At 42.9% G+C, this 23,247-nt stretch overlaps 1 protein-coding gene across 2 annotated transcripts in view; it reads left to right on the forward strand.

Moving 5' to 3' along the window:
* The first annotated feature begins 7,802 nt into the window (after positions 1-7,802).
* LOC147449083 (myosin heavy chain-like protein) overlaps positions 7,803-23,247 on the forward strand; it is a 34,597-nt gene continuing 19,152 nt past the window's right edge. The window contains exons 1-3 of one of the 2 annotated variants that reach the window (XM_086521659.1): positions 7,803-8,189; positions 20,121-20,439; positions 20,521-20,579. In XM_086521659.1, coding sequence (XP_086377785.1) covers positions 7,958-8,189; positions 20,121-20,439; positions 20,521-20,579 — 610 coding nt within the window. In that variant the 5' untranslated portion in view covers positions 7,803-7,957. The remainder of the gene's footprint in view (positions 8,190-20,120; positions 20,440-20,520; positions 20,580-23,247) is intronic. The other variant, XM_086521660.1, reaches the window with a different exon arrangement.

Below are 23,247 nucleotides of genomic sequence, written 5' to 3' on the forward strand. Positions count from 1 at the left end.
CAACATAGCAAATACATTTGAAGCATTTGTAGGAGGGATTTTTAGTCACACAATGACTGACACTAGCATCATGCATTGCAAAGATATGCATGTCATTATGGAATACCTACGAGATATGCATACATGCTCTAGCATGGATACGCACTCTTGCCTATCACTAGAGTTGATACATCTGTATGCATATATAGTGAGTGAGAAAATGGGGACATAGGTTGAGAGAGTCTCCCACCTATATTTTATATATATTGGTAGTGAGCTAGTAGGACCCACTTATGGGCACATTCACCTTTAGTGGGAGAAGGTTGGGGTAAAGATGTATATACCTACGCCCTGAATTGGACCAGGTCCACTGACTAAGGGCTGACACTAACCTATTAAATCTTATTATTATTTTTAGAAGAATAAGGACCCCGCACTGCACACCGCTTCTACACTAGATCTGCATAACACCCAAGTCATTCAAAAGAACACCAAACACACTCAACTATAGATGTGAAAGCTACCCTATACTCAGTCTCACAAAAACTAGAAGTGGCCATTGTAAGCTGCTTATCTCTCAACCAAGAATTGCGCGAGCTTTCAAGCCTAAAACAAAAACCACTAGTGGACACTCATGTTGTGTAGCAACCAGCCCAATCCAAGTATGAAAAAGCAAAGTATATTTGGCAAAAATGATCCTCATTGGGATAAGACAACCCAAGATATGTGGTTCCAATCAAGTAACGAAAGATCTGTTAAATTTCATTCCATGCATAGACCCTAGGCTATGCATAAATTTGCTCATCTACTGTAAGACTACATGGTGAACATTGGGCCTTGTAATGCATGCATTGAGGCAACCAATAGCCTAGTGATAGAGTGTGATATCCTAGTAATCTCCAACATCATGATGAAAAAGCTTCAAACACGTATCCATCGGCATAGCAATAGGCTTGCAATCCTCAAGGGTGAATCTATGCAACAATGTCTCAATATAGATTGTCTAAGACAAAGCAATACCTCCATCAACTTGCTTAAAATGTATGCCCAAATAATGATGCAAAACACCCAAATCTAACATCTTAAAAGAGTCATTAAAATCAGCCTTAAAAATGCAATATGTCCCTCACTTGTTCTAGGCAGCAACATGTCATTGACATAGAGCACAATGATAAGAAAAGCATCATTTGCATGCTTGACATACAAAATTCTCTCTATTGGACTATTTTGAAAACCTTGTGAAGCCAAATAAGCATGAATTTTCTCATACCAAGAACATGGAGCTTGCTTTAAACCATACAATGCCTTCCTAAGCCTATACACCTTGTTTCATGCACTTTGTGAGCAAAACCACGAGGTTGTGATACATAAACTTCCTCATAAAAATTACCATATATTCCCTTTAGGGACACTCTCAAGAGAAACAAACAAATCACGATGAAACATAATGTCGTTAGGTGCACCACTATCAAAGTACCACATACGATCCACCTATTTTGCAATACATGCATCATGAAAAGATGTGTGATAATGGCATTTAACACTAAAATCCCATTCTGCATCTTGCACAATGTTTGCCAAATCTACATTGTAGGAGCACCTATAATGCAGGTTAAGTTTGCATGTTTCTTTCAAGCATCTTTAAATTTAACCATAGGGCATTTCTTGATAAGATTATTACGTTCCTTTCAATAATAGTATTTTGGCTTCTTTTGCCTTTATCACTAGACCTTAGGCATATTGATGCTTGAAGAAGCAACAGATGTGGGTGCACATTTGCTACCTATAGAAGCATTGGAAGTGGCAACAATGGAATTCTTCTTTTGTTGTGCACACACGAATGCCTATTCAATAGTGTTGCTTAGCCTATTTTTTCTAGATTGGACCTCTTGCAGAAAAATAAATACAAGACCATCAAACTACACATCATCTTTACCCTCTATCACAAGCCTAAAGGTGGAGACAAAAGTTTGATAAGAACTTGACAAAGCATCAAGGACTTCACAAGAGTACTGCTAGGAATAATCTCACCAAAAGCAACTAAGAGCTCATTAAGATCTTTGACCCCCGCAAGAAATAAATCCATATCATCCTCCTCGCATATAACCATGGACTCAAAGATCCTTACGTAGTAAGCAATTGTTCCAAATTTATATATGCATACAAGCAAGCTAGCCTATTCCATGCTTGTTTTTTTATTTATAGTGAGTGAATGAGTGGAGTACGGAATGCTTAATGAAAATCCCAATCAATGCACGAGCCTCCACATCCTTAGCATCCCAACATGCTTGCTCAATAGTAGGCAAAATGACTCTAGCAACAAAACTCCTAGAGCACAAACCATCATCCATAGAAACTATATCCATAGAACATGGTCCTGCATCATAACCTTGCATAATGTTCCAAAGGCCCTCTGCAACAAGGACATGTTGCATCATGTAAGCCCAAAGTGGGTAGTTATGCCCAACCATATTGCCAGTGACTGCACATGATGCAAGAACTGCCCATGTCAAAGAAAATTTGCACAAAACCTACATGTGCTATATGGCACAACCCACATAAGACTACAAAGTGCTTGTTTTAAGAAAACTTGCACTATTAAGAACTTGCAAAAAAAGGAAAAAAATCCTGCACAATATTGCCAATAATGGAACCAAAGGTTGAAATGAGCCCAAAGCACAATTCTAATAGCTCCAAGATATAAAAAAATCCCGAAGGTTATATCACCTTGCAAATGCTCACCACAAAATTGGAGAACATGAGTTGGAGGGTTGTTGGCAATGCTACCCTAGATGTCAAAGATCTCTTACCAAGTGTAGGAAATATAGCTACAAGAATGCACACAAAGATGAAGGAGAAGCTCAAGATCACACATCACAGGAAATAGTATTACTGAGTGTGCCAATACAAAGATAAGGCTTGCCCTGGAGTGATGTGCGCTTATACAAGCTGAGGGAAATAACATTTTAAAGATGGATAAAAGGGCCCTCGATGGTCCCTAAGTGTGTTCCCACACATTACGACCATAATATGGCAACATTCCCATCCCCAACATTTAAACATGAGTAGTCACCACATGGGGGGTTAACAACATTTAACAAGATCCTTGCCATGTAACATTTGCACCACCAAAGCAAATCAATTCAGCTATTGGACACAATCATGGAATCATCACCAACAAGCACAACTACAAATTGATCTAGAGGATGCTTTGATGAACTCTTTACTTAGTTCACCCTTGAGGACGTAGATACGCCTCCAATGCGCACTAAAGGAAGGACACAAAAATTTTCATCTAGAGAAATCTCTAAGAAAGGAAATCCACATGAGCTACCAGCCACAAACACACTAATGTAAAGCCTTCTCCCAAGCATAGGGAAGTAAATAGTCCTTAAATGTTGTCAATGTTGCAATCTTAACTCATCTCAAGCAATAAGCAATAATATCTCACAAGCTATCACCAAAGAGACCCAACCAAATGAAGAAGAAGAAAATTATGTCATAAAGAACTTCGGTATTTTCAATAAACCAAAGCTACACGAAGCTCCCAATTCCATTTCCATGTGTGAGAACTCATTTTGGGAACATACAGGAGTGGTGTACAGTTCCATCAACATCAATTCCCCCATTTTGGAAGGTGAGTTCCATGTGATCACAACTAAATACTTCAAACAAGATCTGTATTGGGTGAGTCTCCACCACTTAAAGTGTGAGGACTACAAAATTCCAATGGTAAGGTGGAAAAAAGATACACCCTTGGAGAAATTCATAGTCCAAGTACTACAAATAAATCCCGATTTGATGATGAGGTCACATATGAAGGCTAAGTTAAGGATGCTTGTATTTAAGTGATGACAAAAAACCAACCAAGAGAAAAAACTTACAAGCTCAAGTAAATGTCATGATATCAAAGGCAAATAGAGTTAAAGATGCAACATAGGTGACCAAACTTGCACCATAGGCAAATATAACTAAGAGTAAACCAAGAAGTAGTTCAAACACAAGAGCTACCCAAGGGGTAAGTTAGAGCTTCATAAAGATCAATCAATTAGATAACTAGCTCTGCTACCAAAGATACATGGAACTTCAATATGATGTCCTCTTGTGCGTAGCTTTTATTGAAAAGAACTAGTCTAGTACTTGTGTAGATAGCTACATACGCATCTATAGAGTGCATATGGGTTACAAAAGCCTCGTTACATCCCGACTAAAAATTGTATGCTATTTCATGGCTCTAGGAAACTTGTAAGGAGAGTTAATTCTAGGTAGGAACTGGGTGTAGAAACATTGATCATGGTTCAAACCACAAAGCTATATCACTGAAGCATGACCCCAATCATGATACCCTAGGGAGCCCTACTTTACCAAAGCTTGTGAGACATGACATTTAAGATAGGTTTTATAGTCAAAGTCATATTGTAGGTCACATTAAAATATACAATTCTAGATCCTATCAGTAATGAAGTGAGCTAACAACCTCTGGAATTGAAGTCAAAACTACATAAACACATATTTCGAACTATATATCCCTCCTTACGAGCTCAAAATAGAAAACAAAGCAAGAAGGTGTTTGTCCCAACCAATTGTGTTTAAGTTGATGATCCAATTTGGATTGGGGATCCAAAGGTGATAGGAACAAACAATCACATGAGTGGACAACCTCTGATTATAGCTTGTAGGAAAGCAAGGCTACTTCAATGGTCACAGAAACTTGTGGTTCAAAAATTCATGGCTTATAGCATGCAATAGGTTAAGAGGACCAACCAATTGAGGCATAGAGGATATGGAGACCAAAATCCTCAAAGTTACCAACAATCCAAAGTCACTTGTGTGGATAAACTTTCGTACCTATGATGGAAAATAGTAGCCAACAATCATCAAAATATTTGACTCTGGTAATACTCTAAATCAAAATGACCTATCCACAACATAAGAGTATCAAAAGAGTGAACCTAGTAGACTCACAATAAAATTGAAAACAACCAAACTACAAACTTACTACATGCTAAGATCTCTCTCAAAGAATTCAAGTCACCAAGGTGCAAAAAAGCACTCTTTGGCATACTCTTTAGAGTGGGAAAAATTCTTAGACCTTGACTTATCACCATGAAAATAGAGCTTAAGATCTCAAAACATATTCAACCTCTACAAACACTTCTCAATAGTGTCCAGGGATGTGCACTAATATTGGAAGGGGGAAATGTTAATTGGCAAGTGTGTAGTTAACAAGTTACCACTATGCCAACATTCTAGATAAGTGTCTATACAAGGATGCGTTAATTGATAAGTGGATGCTGGGTGCCAATATGGCCATCTATGTAAACTTCCAAAAACACTTTTGCTACTATAACCTTGTACAATGTGATATGGGCTCATTAAGAATTCCACCTTGCAACTTGGATATCACTTAGTATGCCAATGTAGTAGAATAGGTAGTGTGAAGGCCTAATGGGCACCTAAACCATACATAAGTAAAATATGGGGTATGTAAGACAATATGCAAAGTGGGAACACACACTGTGGATAGCCCACACTATAGAGAACTCAATATGTATGTGGCTATGAATATAGAGTCCTTAAGTCTTTCCATGCTCATAAGACTTGTTACTAATGCAATTCTCTAAGCTCTTTCCACTAATTCTTTCATATTTTCATATTTGTTGTGTGCATGTGATTCGCGTGGTTTCATCTCTTATTTGTAGAAGTATCATGCATGATTTTATGGGATACTACGATAATCCATGCACTCAAGAGACAAAAATCTAGACTTGAAGCTCACCCATGACCTTTTTGTGTCATAATAACTAATATCTAATTCTCCTAAATGATTTTCTCATGTTAAACGGATCATTTAATATGGGGAAGTACCAAGGGAGAAAAAGCTAGAATATTGGTTAAGCTGGCAGACCTGCCATAGTAGGGATCCAAAGGAGGGAAAATAGGGATCCAAAGGGGGGGCCATCGGCAAAAGAGCAATGTGCAACAATGGGCTTTAAAGACCCTAAGGTTCAACCCATTAAGACTTCCAAAATGCTAAGGTTCCAAAATTCAAACATAAGTCCAAATGGTCAAGCTTAGTGGAATTGGATACTTTGTGAGTGTACACAAAAGTCTTAAAGACTCCTACATAGGAGGGGGCGAGCCCTAAAGGTAGGGGAAGAGAGAGAAAAGGTGAGAGAACGCACACACACTCACACTCCAAAGCTTCCCTTTACACAAAGGGCATAATGGACACATGTCAGCTCCTTAGCCCAATTGCCCATAAGGTACACTCAAATCCTATTGGATGGCCATAGAGGTGGACCAATGAGAATTAGGCTAGAGTAAATATAGTTTAATTCATTTAAAAACACTTAATAAAACAACCAATAAGAATTAAGCTCTCTAGAAGACTATTGGATAGATCACAAGGGGTCCAATGAGCATTCACCAACCCAATGGCTTGCATGATTCCTATTGGCCAAAAGACAAAGGGGTCCAATGAGATTTTAGTTGCATTATTTAATTACCTAAAGCTCTCACAAAAGGGGAAAGGGGGAAACATGTCACAAGGCTATCACTTATGCTTCTCTATTTTCATTGGCTACTAAGCTTTGCAGGGTCCAATGGGGTGCCAGCATAAGTATTTTGCAAGAGGGGTCGACCAAGAGAGAGAGGGGGCTGATTTTGGCAAGGCATTATCACACACACACACACACTAACACAATCTCATGTGTGAAGCAAGAAGACTCTCTCTCTCTCCTTCTCAAGCTTTAATGGAAAGCTCATCATCTACTCCAAGCTTGTGAGAAGGGAGGCCTACACCAACAACTCTTGGCTTTGCAGTGCAAATCCAACCAAGAGCCAAGCTTCAATGCATGCTCATCTTCTCTGCCATGCTAATTACTAAGCTATGCTAAGCTATTATGAGTGATTAGGTGAGGAGATATACTTCTTTCTCATAAGATTACTCCTTCCGCTCAATCTACTCTCATATTCCGCTAGCTCTCACCATTTTCGAAGGTGTGTAAGTCAACTAAGTTTCTTTTTTGGGCAATTTATACATATAGAGGTTTTTTTTTGTTGATTTTGGAAGCTTTAAATCTCCTATGGGAATCCTATTGAGTAGGAAGCATATTTATTTGATAATATTTTAAAATTAGTGTCAACGCAGAGAGGAAACTTGAAAATATCAACTATACAAACATCATAGAAAGAGGTGTATGATTTCTTTAGCTTTTGTAAATAAAGAAAGTGCTATAGGATGCGTAGATAGATAGGGGTTTTTTTTTCCGTATGGTGAGTTTGCTTACCATAAAGACAATGTTCTCTATAAGAACAAGGTGAAAGTTCACTATGGCCTACATAAGGCTATGAGGAGAATTTAATAATAAAAGGGTTTCTTGTGAGAGAAAACAAAAAAGTGACACTAAATTTTTAAAACATTTTTTATCACAATCAAATATTACGTTTCTTGAAAAAAGTTAACAATATATAAAACTATTTATAATATATATGTTTCAAAAACATAAAAAATAATGCTTGAAAAACCACATGGAAGCATTGTAGCAAATTGAGAAAAAAAAGGTGAAAGAGGACGATTAAGCTTGTGTGAGATCCAATATTCAATGGCCCTCTTTAACGAGAGAGCTACACAAATGTCAACACCTCTCACAAAGACCTAGGAAAAATATTAACACAGAATTTCTTGCCATGTGACATTAATCCGCAATCTTTATCCAATGGTTCACAATTGCACCAAAAATCCAAGCCTTTCCTAAGGACTACTTATGTAGCCATTTCATGGGCTGGATTATGTGCATTTCTAAGGCCATGCAATGTTCAACCTACATGTTGTGCCATAGGCTGAGTTTGCTTCCACGAAGCACTCCTTTCGGAATTTGAAGAGATTGGGAATTGAACTCATACACCTTTGAGAAGCCTCTGTGTCCCACTGACGATCTCTCCTCTGCACAAGCAACAAAACCCCACTCTAGCAATGGCGATGGGGAGAAGGCGTGTGTCCATTCAGGTGCTTCCCCAGGAGGAGCCAGGTGAGGAGGAAGAGGAAGAGCCCATTCGGACTGAGCTGAGCAAGAACACTGAAACACAGGAGCCCTTCATGGGCATAAAAGCACGGCGCCGATCCTCCGCATATAATCAGCAGTTCCATGGTGACTACCTCAATGTCGCTTCCAACCATCAGATCGCAAAGCTTCTCACCAAACAAGGTTCGCATTCATATCTTTAGTGAGCGTCTTAATGCAATACAAAAATTTACACTCTCCAATGCTTTATCGTGCACTTATATCGATATCTATATGTGCACACAGGCTTGGAGTCCACAATGCATCCGAGAGAGAGAGAGAGAGAGAGAGAGAGAGAGAGAGAGAGAGAGAGGGGAAATTTTAATTTGTTAGGAATGAAACCTCAAAGATTTATGTGTCAGGTCTTGAACTCAACACCTGTTGCTCAAGAGGGAACTTGGGATAACCAATTTGCCACACTTGGGCGATAGAAAGAGAGAGAAATTTTGATAATGTCTTCTAGAGTGGAACTTGGCCTATGCGGCAAATCAATGGAACTATGATAATTTTTTTGTCATCACAACAAACAAAGGAAAGCTGAATGGAAAAACTAGAATGAAACCTTTAAAATTGGAGTTGGAAGGGGTGACCAATTGGCGTATGCAATGCCAAGAGAGAGTAATGTAATGTAGGTTTGTGTCTAGGTTTCATTAGGACTCAAAACGCTAACTATATGCCTTGGGTACACTGGATTGATGTGCATATTCTGTTTGGCTTCATCCAATTGAAGTGCGAGAGCTGGAGTGGGAGCGGGAGTATGTGCAGCAATGGAGAAGAGAGGAGAAGAGGAGACCTTCTGTTTGCAAGGGCTAAAACTCACTCTCGACATGTGAGCCCCCTTATTCTATTATGTACATATTGAATAAGTATAGTGGGCGGGCACCTGGCCTAACCGGCCACATGGGGCTTTATCCCAACAACCTCCCACGTAAAGGCCAATGTGGCCGTGAGAGGGAAAAGAAAACCGTACAAAATCTGTACAAGGCCATCACAAGTATGACCTTAGCCAATGTCCACTGGCTCACTGAATTTGTGTGCATCCAGCTCTAATTGTAGAGGAAGTATAGAGCGATCGACACCATACTCCTCACTAAAGCCGCACACATCCTGCAGGTATCTCACCATATGTTGCAAAGTGCCCCTATGCTCAAGGCAAGTGTCAGTCATTGCACGATTGACTGCTCCCACTGCAAATGCACCTACTGCAAATGCAATCTCGGTCTCGAGGTTAGTATCTCGTATATGAGACTCCTAAATGCTGATGCAACCCTGGTAATCTCTGCCAATCTCACCATCTCAGTCAAATCTGGCTCAGTACTCCACTCATGGAAATCACCCTGACACCCAAACTTCGATTCCTGGAATCCATTCTCGTGTCCATCGCATGTCACATGTGCACCAAGAGCATCTGTATGTCCTAAACCCTGTGTGGCAAGAGCAATGCCTAGCTCTAACTCACACTCATCAGCCTCTAGCCTAAGCATATCCATGAATGACTGAATCATGACCGAATCCTCAGCACTCAAGCCATCCATATCCGTAATCGTATCCACGAATGACATGCCCTGCTGCACAACTGTCTGCACAATTGGCTCAACATGCTCACAAACTGGAGCATCATGCAACCTATCCGCAAAGGAGACATGCCTCGTCTCTGTGCATGGCTACGTACTCACGAAGACTGTGCCGTCTTATACGTGACATACTCGCATTGCATGAATCGTGCCAACACTAGCACCTCTTGCTATGAGTAGCTGTCTACGATGCAATCTAAAGCTATGTCGTCCAGTACTACCTGGCATCCACTGTCTCGTAAGCTCTGCATCAAACCTATCACATGGCGTACATCTCGCAACACATATGATGCACACTTGGCAACAAAAGTCTGACATCACCTGCACCAACTATAACATGCACTGAACCATCAGCTAGACACACGTCCAAGCATACCACTAGCATATGTGCTAAACCATTCACGACTCGGCTTGACATGAAATCTAGCACTCACATCTAGTATCCAATGCGAAGGTAATGTGTCGTAAAAAACCGACATAAGAAAGTCAAGAGTAAACATGAAAGCAAAGGTGACATCTCTGTCATGCGTAGCCACATACACTACATCTGCTCCCACGACATTCAATGTGATAGCATCCCTCTTGTGCTGTCTCCTGCCCTGTCTCATCCGCCGAAAACAACGCCTACGTACATGCCCTGTATGAGCCAACACACAACATCTCTATGTCTGCAAGATTGTCCTTTGACTGTAGGCATCTCTCTAGACTCATTTGTGCCAAAAGCATTGCACAATCTTTGCCATAACTCTCTAGCTGTACATGCATCGAAACCAATGCGATAGACAGACTCACCAAGGTGCAACATGATTGTCGAACGTGCAAGCTCATCCAAGTCCTCCCACTAATCGTCAGTCATAGACTCTAGCCTAGCATCCATGCCCTGTAGTGGCAACACTTGGTGGAACTGAGTCAATGCATCATGCATACCTACTTTCCAATGCTCAAAGTTTGAACCATCAAACTTTGTATGGAAAAGCACAAACCCTGACAATGATGTACATGCCGAATCCATGGCGATAATATGTGACAAGACCAAGTAAAATCGATCAACTAACAATAGCCAAAGCCTGGCTAACTTATACACCAAGTACTGTCAAAATACAACATAAGCTGTCTAAGAGAAGTATCAGCAAATATGGCGATCAATGTAACGAACAAGTGAGCAAAAACGCTCAAATGATGCCAAAAAACCCACTCTAATCCAAGAGCACATGATTCACTCATGGATGAGCACGGATGTATGCGGATTCCTCTCGAAAAGAAAAAAAGTTTGCATTCAAGGAATTTACATTTCATGTCTCTTCCTTGGCAGGACACAGTCTCAGAAAGAGCACAAGAAAGATTGACCATCAAGCATCGGCATTTCCATTGTGATTTGCCACAGTTGATAGATTTAGATCAGAAAGTCAAGTTTCAACCCCATTTTTGCGTGTGATTGGTGAACTGTTTGGCACTCCGTCACTTTGTTCATCTACATTGCATGCACAATCTTTTAGGAAGACTAGTATTTTTTCAGTCACTCTACATGGAATGGGTATGTTCATGATTTTATGTTGGAAATGGTTTCAGAATATTTTCCCCTCGGAGATTCTTGGAAGAAGGTGGACCTAATTCCATAGCCGAAGTTGGAACATTGAAGCAGCCACATATCACTTTGTGTCGCTTTCGGCGCAGCCCAAAGAAGTAAGCATTGCAAACCTTTATGAAGTTCAAGTATCGCACGACCCACGCATCAGAGTGGGCTGGCGAAGTGTTCTTCGTAGGATTCCCGGAATTGTTGGTGCACTCCCTCGACGCGATACAGTTCGGTACCAGTACCTCACTTTAAAAAGAAGGGGATGTCACGTGCACATCTAACCCTATGTGCATGTGGACAAGCTACTTCAGGTCTAGGTTAGCTTAGGAAGTGTTCTGGCACCTTGTGAGCCTTTGCGCAGGCTGTGCATGTCCAGGCACTTGAGTAGTTGCATATCCTCTGGTTGCGCACAACATGATCATCGGCATGACAGGCAGAACCCATCATGAGCATTTTACAGTGCACAAAATCCATTTTCCCTATTTTATCCATTTTTCACTTATTATTAATAAGTGACTTTGTTGGGAAAGTGGGTAGGGCACTTTTGCTAAGTTAATTTATAAGAAACCTAGCGCTAGCACTTTCTGGCAGAAGAGGCAACAAAAGCTCCATCAACTTACAATGCACCTTCTCAGCAAGACCAGCAGGAGGCCTAGCGTTTCCAACCAACAACAGATCAAGACCAGCGTTTTGGCTACAGTTTCAGCCTAGCGTTTTCAGCAGAACCAAATCAGCCCTGGCGTTAGGAGATACCAGATCAGCCTTGGTGTTTTGGCTACAAATTTCCTTGCGTTTTTAGAGACTGCAGATAGCCTAGCGTGTTGCAGTTTGCTGGCGTCAGATCAACCTATTGCCTCAGCGTTTTCAGTTTTCAGCACTTAGACACAGCATATCCCGTCCCTAGCCTCGCAGATCTCACCTACCCGCAACAGATCCTCGCCGTACCGTCATATCAGCCAACGTTTTCAGATTCAGCCTGCTGTCTGCAGATTTCAGCATCTATGTTTTTAGCGCATCGTCGTCGCCATCGCCGTCCTCGCCGACACAGTGTCAGAATTCAGCAGTTAGCAGATTTGCAGATGTCAGCGCCTAGCGTTTTCATATTTCAGCCCGTCTTGTCGTCGTCATCATTGTCGTCGACATCGTTGGCAAGTCCATTGGATCTAGACCATTGTACCAGATTTGTGCAATCAATAGCATAGACCTCTCTCGCCATAGAGAGGGGGGCCCTTGGAGGAGGGTTTGAGAACCATTAGGTGTCGTATTCCTCTCTCTCTCTCTCTCTCTCTCTCTCTCTCTCTGAGTCTGAGCATCTTCATTCACAGTGTCATTCACTTTGTTTGTGATCATTTGCACTCTCTCACTAAAGGAACGGAAGGCTCTCCCTTCCGTAAGTAAAAGGAACCCTTGAGCACAGTTCGGAGCACTCATCTTAAGCAAAGTTCAACATTCACTTCCGCTGCACCTTACATTGGAAGCATCACCGTGGAAAACAGGGTCTCAATAATTGATTATGGATTAAGCCAAAAAGAAGAAGTTGCGAGCGCTGTAAGGCTAGTTTGTGGGGCAGGAGCATAGCATGGGCTGCGGAGCGCGCAGTAGTTGAGGACGAGCTCCGAGCGAAAAATGACGAAGCTGGCAACACAAGGAGGAGGACTGTTTAAAGAGCAGTGCTGCAATGGCCCGTGGGTATTCGGCCTCGATGGTGATGATGACGAGGTATCCAAGGATCGCGTCTCAATTAGCGCAGAGCATAGGTTGATTTAGGGTGCAAGTTGTAGGAAGAATTCGATGGCGTGAGCCCGTGGGCAGTATTAATGGCTCCAATAAAAATTAAACCTTAAAAGCTTTTGTTTGAAGTGGTCGAAACCACTGAAAGTTGACACACATAAACACACACTCCTTTTTTTCATTAAGATCACACACACACACACACAAAATATACACACAAGCGTGATGAAGCTCCAAAAGGGCACACACACACTCACAAACTCACACATAGCAGAGGCTCTATTAGAATGGCATCAAGGGCGATTAAGCAAAAACTGATGGAAAATCAAGCAAAATTAGCATGGGGCTTTAATCAACATGCTATTTCTCGATGCTTGGGCTAATGTCACGTGACACATCCAACCCCATGTGTCCGTGGACAAGCTACAACACGACCAGGGTTCAGTTTAGTCAAGTCAGTCTAGAATAGGAAGTGATCTGGCACTTTTGTGAGTCTGTTTGCAAACCGTGCATGTCCAGACACTTAGAGTAGATGCATATCCTCTGGTTGCACACAACATGATCATCAACATTACCATCAAAATCCATCAGGAGCATTTTCCAGTGCATTAAACCTATTTTCCCTATTTTTGACATTTTTCACTTATTTATTAAGTGACTTTTGTTGGGAACTGGGTAGGGCAATTTGCATGAGATAATATATAAGGAAACTAGGGCTAGCATTCCACAGCAGAAGAGGGAGCAGGAGCATTGCTCAACAGGCAACTTCTCAAGCAAGATCACTAAGAACCCCTGGCGTTTTTCCCCTCAAGGTAAAGCTGGCGTTTTTAGCATTAAGCATCAGCAACTTTCAGCCCTCAGATCAGCCCTGCATTGTAGCATGTTTGCACCCAGCAGGCCAGCGTTTTTGAAAGACAGCGTTTCAGCATTTTAGGACAGCAGAGATAGCATTTTTGCAGCAACAATATTCAGCGTTTTTGCAGCAGTAAGCCAATGTTTTCAGCAGCATGACATCATCATTTTCAGCAACAAGACATCGCATTTCCAATAGCATGAACAGTAGCAGATCTCGCACCCCCAACAGTTAGTATTTTCGGCCTCGTCGTCACCGTCGTCTCCGACCTAGACACACATTGCATCATAGCTTCGCAACTTGCATCAGCATCTTGTACCAGACTTTTCTCGCCAACGAGAGAAGGGCCCTTGGAGGAGGGTTTGACAACTTTCTGGTGTCGTATTCTTCTCTCTCTATCTCTCAGTCTCAGCACCTTCGTGCACAATGTTATCCACTTTGTTTGTGATCACTTGCACTCTCATTAAAGGAACGGAAGGCTCTCCCTTCCATAATTAAAAGAACCTTGAGCACAGTTCAGAGCACTCATCTTGAGCAAAGTTCAACATTCACTTCCATAGCACCTTACATTGGTATTAGAGCTTTGGCAGTGTTCTGTATCACTCAAGGAAAGAACCACAAGAACCACATAATTTTTTTTGCTTGTTGCGGTCACACGTAACCCAAGTCCTCTTGGACGTGTCGATTCCTAATTGTGTTTTTGAAGAGTGACAGGTAACCCAAGAAAGAAGGGCTTGTCCAGCCTCCCCTTGCTCTCTTCTCACTCATTGCGAGTGGACCGTGCACTTAGCAGCCGGCCAATCAACGTGAGGTGGGAAAAAGCAACCTTGGTGTGAGCGCAAGGCCGCCAAGGGGTGCGCCCGCAGGGAAGAGGATAGCTCGGGTAAGAGAAGATCCTTCTCGAACACAGATTGCAAGCTAAAGAAGAACTCAAGAACCGCAAGAATCTCAAGAAGCAGAGTTAGAGCGGCAACTCACCGAGTTAGTGGCCAGGGGTTTCATACGCCCTAGTGTAAGTCCTTTTGTTGCTCCTATTTTGTTTGTCTGCAAGAAAGATTCGTTTGTGTGTAGATTACAAGGCACTTAGCAAGATGATCGTGAAGAACAAGTTTCCGATGCCTCGCATTGAGTATATCCTCGATAGACTCAATGGTGCGAAGGTTTTCAACAAGGTCGATCTCAAAAGTGGGTACCATCAGGTAAGGGAATTCAAGGGCAACATCTACAAGACCGCTTTCTGCACAGGGGGGGGCAATGGGCAATGGGAGTATGTTGTTATGCGTTTTGGATCTACAGGCGCTGTGGGTACGTTCAACCGTCTCATGGTAGGTCGCTTCGGTGACATGATTGGCGCGCGTGTGTTTATTTTCTAGATTGTGAAAGTGCGCGCATGCGGAGAAAAGAGAGAGAGAGAGAGAGAGAGAGAGAGAGAGAGAGAGAGAGAGAGAGAGAGAGAGAGAGAGAGAGAGAGAGAGAGAGAGAGAGAGAGAGAGAGAGAGAGAGAGAGAGAGAGAGAGACAACAAATGCTGGTATGCGGAAGAGGGGGCGATCAACCCCCCATGACTACCAGAGCAGAAGACTGTGCAATGCCAGATGATATCTGTATAAAGTGGAATGGATACCCCCTTGGTCCCATATATATGAGTGCCCAAGGGAGTCCATACTAGGCGGCCGAACAAAAGTGTAACTTATACATGGGTGGCCAGCCCGGAGACATACTAGCCGTACAAGTATGTCGTAGACCTATGTGAAGCAGCAGAGTGGTGTAAATCTAACACCCCCTCTTAGCACCTGATGCCGAACAAACCGCGTGAAGCAAATGATGAAGATGTCTGCTGCCATGTCCATTGAAGGATACTCCATGAGTGTAGCAGCAGTCTGCGGTGTCCCAACCTTCGAGAGATCTCCATGGTAAAGTGCTATTATGAGCAGTGTAGCAAACTGCTATACTCCGCCGATACAGGGTGAAGATACTGCGAGAAGGTCTCGAATTGAGTGTAAAAAACAACTCCTTGTCGTAAAAGAAGTGCCAATAGTCCTGCAAGTGTCCTGCCCAATAGGATCTGTGGTGTCTGTAGTCAAACCGTCTGGAGAAAATGGAGAAGCCGAGGAACCGTCATGAGAATGACTGGAAGCTTGTCAATGCATGAACCTGTAACCTAGTGTGGGCAGGTGGCTAAGCTATGTAAAACTTGAGGAAGGCCAAATCTGCGCCGTGAACATCCTCTGAAACAAGGAAAGCTAGACTAAACAGTCTGTGCTGTGAAGCTACCGTAAGCTGCAGCGGTCATCGATAGACCGCACGGACCACCACTTGATGGTGTCCTGGCAGTAGGTAGGGTAATCCAAGATAAGGGGAAAGCGAGACTCATCAGTCAGCGTTGTGAAGGGCCTCTGAGAAGAGGTGCGGTGAGACCAAGCTGTCTGCACCGTAATCATCCTGTAGAAGTAGGGAAGCCAGACTGAGCAGTCCGCGCTATTGATAATCTCTAAGAAGAGAGAAGGCCAAACCAGTCTGTCTGCCCAGTCTTGCCTGTATCTCTTGCCTCCAATCCTCCGGTGTCAACCAAAACAAAATCTGCGCCAATAACGCCACCAAACCGCATCTCGGTGTGGCTCTCAATGTAAATGAGCTTGGAGTGGCCTGCTACCCAGGTCGGGGGATAAGTCTGTTGTAAGGTTACCGAGGGTGAGTGTAAGAAACTCTGAAGATAGCAATCCAAATGATTAGGAGTGTAAAAGGGCAATCGCACTACCATCCAAGCCAAGCTCCGGGTGACTCCGGATGTACTCGCGGGATGCCTGATCTCCCGCATCTTGCGGGTAAACTCTCCAAGAGAGTCTAGAGAATTGAAGTCCCACTCTAGTCTGTAGATCCAAGCAATGAACCTGTTCAAGCAAAGGTCCAAGTTCCTCTCCCTAAGTTCATGTAGATGCTCCTGTGAAAGCAATTGCTCTGACGTGTCGAGGTCAAGTGGTAAGTGTCTGTCCACCAAAGATGGCGGTGTCTTCTTTGGGAATGTCGGAATCCCATATGCCATGAGCATGGCCATATCTCGTGTGAACTCCTCTGATAAGTGCATAGGTGTGTCCAAAACAAACCATGAGTCACCACCCCCTCTAGAGTCCGCAACCGCTGAATGATGGCTGGAATGAATGGATCTCCCAAGGATCGTACGCCCGTAGATGATCAAGCCGATGTCGCAACTACCGTGTATTGCAGGAGTCACTGAGAGACCGCATGGACCATCATCTGGTGGCGTCCCGGCAGGAGGTAACTTCATCCTCTGTGAAAAACACAAGCCAAGAGGCTTCTGTTCACCTAGAAACGTAACTATGAGGTGATGAAAATGCTGCTGTCCAGCGAATTCGGCGAGGTCCGGAGCGGTGCAGAGGGTCTGGGGAGGGTGGGGAATCAATGCCACAACCTTTGATTGGCTGAAAACAGAGAAAACAGCAGTAGTTGTTGGCTATATTCTGATGGAAATGAAGAGGATCAGGCCCTGCAAGGCACCAGATGCCAAGCCGGTTTGGTGTAGGCATGACCAAGTGGGTGGGAAGCCCAATGCTCCCCCTCATTTGCAAACCGCAAGAGCATGGCAATGAGGGGGGAGGGCCCAGGGGGTAGAGAGGGATCCATGCCAGGAGCAAGCGATGAGTCGATTGCAAAAAAACAAGCACAATAGGATCGTAGGGGCCCGAGAGGGAAAAAAACACAGGTGTCTTAGTGGAAACGCAGCTAGATGCCCCAAAGACACTGTTAAACCTCCAAACGCTATGGCTGAGGTGAAAACACTGATGGGGTGTTGATGATCACTAGCCTTGTGAAGAGTTTTCGCGATGGAAATGCTCTAAAGGTTGATCGCTGGATGTATGTGGGCTGATCGTTGTAGGATGTGCTCCCCAACGTTAGCGACTGATACCATGTGAATGCGCGTGTGCACAGAGAGAGAGAGAGAGAGAGAGAGAGAGAGAGAGAGAGAGAGAGAGAGAGAGAGAGAGAGGCACAACAAACGTTGGTATGGGGAAGAGGGGGCTATCAGCCCCTCATGACTACTAGAGCAGAAGACCGTACAATTCCAGATGATATTTGTATAAAGTGGAATGGGTACTCCCTGACCCCATATATATGAGTTCCCAAGGGAGTCCATACTGGGCGGGCGGCTGGACAAAAGTGCAACCTATACATGGGTGGCCAGCCCGGAGACATACTAGCCGTACAAGTATGCCATAGACCTATGTGAAGCAGCAAAGTGGTGTAAGATGACATTCTCATTTTTTCTGCCTCATGGGAACAACATGAACGGAATGTAGAAATGGTTTTAGCCCATTTAGATGAGTGTCAGCTATATATTGTAGCTAAGAAGTCAGAATATTTTTAAAGTGAAGTTACTTATCTGGGTTATATCATTTCGGCAGACGGTGTCACAACTGCATATGATGTGCGTTCTGTTTTAGGTCTATGCCAGACATATAATTCGCATATAAAGAATTTTGCACGCATTGTCGCACCAATGAGTGATGTTTTGAAAGGGGTGAAAACTCGCCGTCAGCGCGTTGTTTTGCCCGAGGGAGCCATTGAGGCTTTTGAAGCTCTCAAGGTTGCGGTGACTGAGGCTCCGTGTCTTATCCTTGCCTCTTGGGACGACCCCTTTGAGGTATGGACGGATGCGAGCAACGTCGCCATAGGACTGTGCTGCAACAACATGGTCGTCTAGCTGCATTTCTTAGTAGAAAGTTAAACAGTGCTGAAATTAATTATTCCGTGTATGATAAGGAACTTCTCTCTGTCATTCATTCTCTCAAGCATTGGAAGCATTTCTTGTATGGTAGAGAGTTTACTGTTCGTACTGATCATCAAGCCCTCAAATGGCTTCAGTCCATGCCTAGTGCACATTGGAGTGACCGCCAAGTATGGTGGTCTCAGTTTTTTGAGCAATTTGGAGGTTTGATTGAGTATGTTCCAAGTAAAGTAAACCCTGTTGCAAATGCGTTAAGTTGCAAAGGACAGATCTTGGCTCATTTGAGTCGAGTTCAACAGTCTCCATTCAAGGAGTCTCTTTTGACAACATGAAGAACAAGTATGCAGATTCCGAGTTTGGTAAGCAATGGTTGCAGGCTCTTGCTTCCCAAGGGCCTAGCTACTATCTCATTCGTGAGGGTCTTTTGTAATTTTGTCATCGTCTTCGTGTGTTGCCTCCTCTTAGCAAAATTGATTGGTGGAAGTTCAGCTTGGTATAGAGTAAACATTTGACTATGGTAACTGGTCTAATGAGGCCTTGAGGGGATATTGGCCCAGAATGTTGAGACTATCAGCCATGATTTAAATTCAAGAATGAATGCCTTCGAGGGGGCTGATGTTAGTGCTGCTCCTTTCTATGTATAGCCTTTGCTACCTTCTATTTTCCAACTTCTTGGGCTTGGGCCATTTATCCTTTGTGTGAAGGTTTTGCTAATATATGATCCTTAAAGTTTACACAACTTTTACTTGTCTGCAAGATTGTGTGACCTAAAGTTCATATGTTTAATGTGTCTTGCATTGTATGCAAACTATACACTTCGTTTATAGTGAGATTTTTTTGTGATGCCTATCAAGGTAGCATTATATAATTTTTAGTCCTCGTCATTCAAGCCATATTGATTACTTGACAAGCAAATTAGTCCACCAATGAATGTTTTCTATACCTATGCCTAATATAATTTGTTGCATAATAAAAAGGCTTGAATTTTTGTATCGTGGTTATTGGGAATTAATTTATATTTATCAACTTGCTGGTGAAAGAACGCACATTCTACCTTATTGAAAAAGATGCTCTTGCAAGGGTAAAATTTGGAAGCTTAAGCTGATTTCCTCAACACTACATGTACCATCTTAGAGTTTAGAGGGTCCAAAGAAGTTAAGGAAATTTTGGGTAAATGTTGTTAGCAAAAACTGCAGGTCTGCCAGGGAGCTGGAAATTTGCTTTCCTGTAATCGAAAAGGAGGGCCTTCTTGCTATTTCAGCTGACTGTTGTGAATAGTAAGTGTTTGAGAAAGACTAGGACCAGACAAAAAATGTTCATTTACCCCACTGTTTCAACTTCAGATTCAATGTTGTTTATAGAGGCTTAGAATAAGCAGCTGTTGCTGAGCATGCTGGACCTCACTATGGGGGCTAAGCACATTTTAGCAAAGGAAACTATGCAGGGTAAATGAAAACTTGTATTACTTAGCTGCTAAAAGTTTTGGTGAGGAGAAAGTGCAAATGTTAAATGAGGGTCACAATAATGTTGAAGAAGTGGTCCTGTCGGTAGAACGAAGGTCATATGGCAACAGGCAGGATATCTGATTGATTATGCAGGGGACAAGCAGGTACTTTTTGCAGACAGCATTATGAAAGTGAATAGGGATGGCCAAATGAAGCGACGGATAATACTTATTACAGAAGCTGCTCTGTACATGCTGGATAACAGATGGTGCAATTTGAAGCGGCGCATATCCCTTTCTGCAATTGATCGGATATTTTTAAGTGAATTGAATGACAATTTTTTGTCCATCAGAGTTGCAAGTGAATATGATTGTTTTTTGGCCAGCACCCGCAAGAACGAAATAGTGACTGTTCTTGTAAATACCCCCAGGAGTGGTAAACTTTCTCCCATACAAGTCTCCTTTGCCAACAGGTTGTAGACATTGCCCCTCTTCATGTGGTCAAATTGCAATCGTCTTACCTCGCTAATCCTGGCTTTTTGGGAAATCTTCAGGTTTGAGTATCGTGTGGATTCCAAAACAAGCAGAGTAGTGCACTTCGAGGAGGCTGAAGGTAATCCTACAAACCTTCAACTTGTGATGGAAAATTCTGCACAACTCAATCACAGCATGTTGAAACTAAGTGTCCTTATTCAATTCGGAAGTGCAAACACAAAACCATAACGAGGGACATTGGCCAAGGCATGCTGCAAAAACTGTGACTGGGGACCTAAGACTTTTTTAACAGTACATCTACACTCTTACATCAATAATGTGGGTATCACCATTGTATCAAACAGCCATAGCTTAGTGCAGGGCTCCTGAAACTGTACCGGTAAGCACCTCCACTCCAACTGTGCAAGCATTGCATATCCTCATGTCCGTTTCGAAGCTGCTGCCTCTCTCATAGAGAAAGAGGGTCCTGTTAAACGATCCCAGATATGCGTAGGACTCTACATACTCCACCTCTTCCTGACCATAAGGAAACATTGGTTCTAACCCCACCCACTGTGTTGTGGTGTTAAAATATTATCTCCTTGGTCTTGCCAAGGTTCACGAATAAATTTGTAGTGAATGCAATGTGCATAGCTCTATAATGCATCCAACCGTCCCTGTAGCCCCTTTGGTGAGGCAGCAATGAGAAGAATATCATTCGCTTAAAGCAACAAGGGTATTCAAGTGCCTGACAATTGTGTACCTCTATCTCCCTCTCTGTCAATATAGTCTGATATCTCATCAATGTAAAAACCGAAAAGAGGAGGAGAGAACATCTCTACATCACTCCAACGCTGGAATGAACCATCTCTGATAGCGCCTATCGTGCACACACTCTACTTGTCATCGTCTCATAGTGCCAAGATACCCCATGATATCTCACCAAAAACATATTACTCATACAATCTATGCATCAATCTTGCTCTAGGTTCTATATCAAAAGCTTTGCAAAAATCCAGAGGAGTGGTAAATATGCATTTATGTGCTTGACCACCCTCATCAATGATGGCTCAAAGTGTAAGTATATGGTGAAGCATAGAGAATCTTCTCCTAACTCTAGCATGTCCTCGTGCTTACACACACTCTCTCTGCCCAATGACTCAGGTCATCCTTGATGACAAAAGAGTATAGCTTGGCCAATGTGTGGCCTATGATAGTGGTACGAGAGTTACTAGGGAGCATAGGATATTAGGATCCCTAGCCTTTAATATTGGCGCAATGGTGTTAGTGCTCCTGTTCTCAGAAAAGCCTTTGCATATGGCTCTATTAAACATGTGCCAAAGTATGTAGGGCATTGCATAAATGCTCAATAACTAGACCATTGTGATCATGTGATCTGCGTGTGTGTAGTCTTTCAGTGGAATCATGTATCATATTGGCAGCGATGGTGGAAGATTGGGATCGACACATCAATGGCAATGGTAGGGGAGGCTGAGCTGGCACTATATAGAGACTAGTCACATATTGTCCACTGAAGTAATGGATATAGGTCCTTACTAGCTCTTGAAAAAGACTTCATGCCTCTATAAAATCCTGTCTCAAAAATATCTTGTACAATACACCAATCCAAGTTAAATACACTCTCTTATTTTGTGTCACATGCACAATTAACTCTATGTGCATGTGGACAAACTATCTCAGGTCTAGGGTTCAGGTTAGCCTAGGAAGTGTTTTGGCACCTTTGTGAGCCTGTGCATAGGCCGTGCATGTCCAGGCACTTAGAGTAGTTGCATATCCTCTGATTGCACAACCCAGTACCACCCAACATGTGCATTGTCCAAGCATTACACCCAAATCCCTTGGTAGTTTGGGAACAGGCATTTGCAGACATTTTTATTTATTTATTTATGATGCTATTTTTACAAGGTCGTGGGGCTGTTGGGGAGACTGCTCCACCCAGATTTATCCAACTATAGAAGCAAAGGAGGGATGCTCAGTAGAAAGCAGAAGAAGCAGCAAATGGAGTTCATGCAACTTGCAATGCATCTTCTCGGCAAGACCGGCAGAGAACATCAGTGCTTTCAGCCATCAAGACAGCTAGCATTTTTGGACATCCCAGATCAGCTAGCGTTTTCAGATCCCAGCACACCTGGCGTTTGCAGATTGCAGATCAAGCCTAGCATTTTTGCATCTTGCAGATTGCCTAGCGTTTTCAGTCATCAGCACTCCGATCCAGCCATACAGGTTAGCATTTTCAGTATTCAGCCCTTAGCCATTGCAGATTGACCCCTTAGCTTCGCAGATCTCACCTACCCGCAACAGATCCTCACCGTACCATCGGATCAGCCAGCGTTTTCAGTTTCAGCCTGCTGTATTTAGATTTCAGCATCTGCGTTTTCAGCGCGTCGTCGTCGAGTCGTCGCCCTCGCCATCCTCGCCGACATAGTGTTTGTATTCAGCAGCAGATCAGAGTTTCCAGATTTCAGCATTTTCAGCCCTAGCGTTTTCAGTTTTCAGCTGTCCTCGTCGTCATCATCATTGTCGTCGACATCGACAGCAAGTCCATTGCATCTAGACCATTGTACTAGAATTGTGCAATCTATAGCATAGACCTCTCTCGCCATAGAGATGGAGGCCCTTAGAGGAGGGTTTGAGAACCGTCTGGTGTCGTATTCTCTCTCTCTCTCTCTCTCTCTCTCTCTCTCTCTCTCTCTCTCTCAGTGCTTTCATTCAAAGTAGCATTCACTTTGTTTGTGAGCATTGTGCACAATACGGAGCACTCATCTTGAGCAATATCAACATTCACT

The sequence above is a fragment of the Adiantum capillus-veneris genome, chromosome 10 (genome assembly GCF_014529385.1).
Source record: "Adiantum capillus-veneris isolate H3 chromosome 10, ASM1452938v2, whole genome shotgun sequence".
In the NCBI taxonomy this organism is placed as follows: Eukaryota; Viridiplantae; Streptophyta; class Polypodiopsida; order Polypodiales; family Pteridaceae; genus Adiantum; species Adiantum capillus-veneris.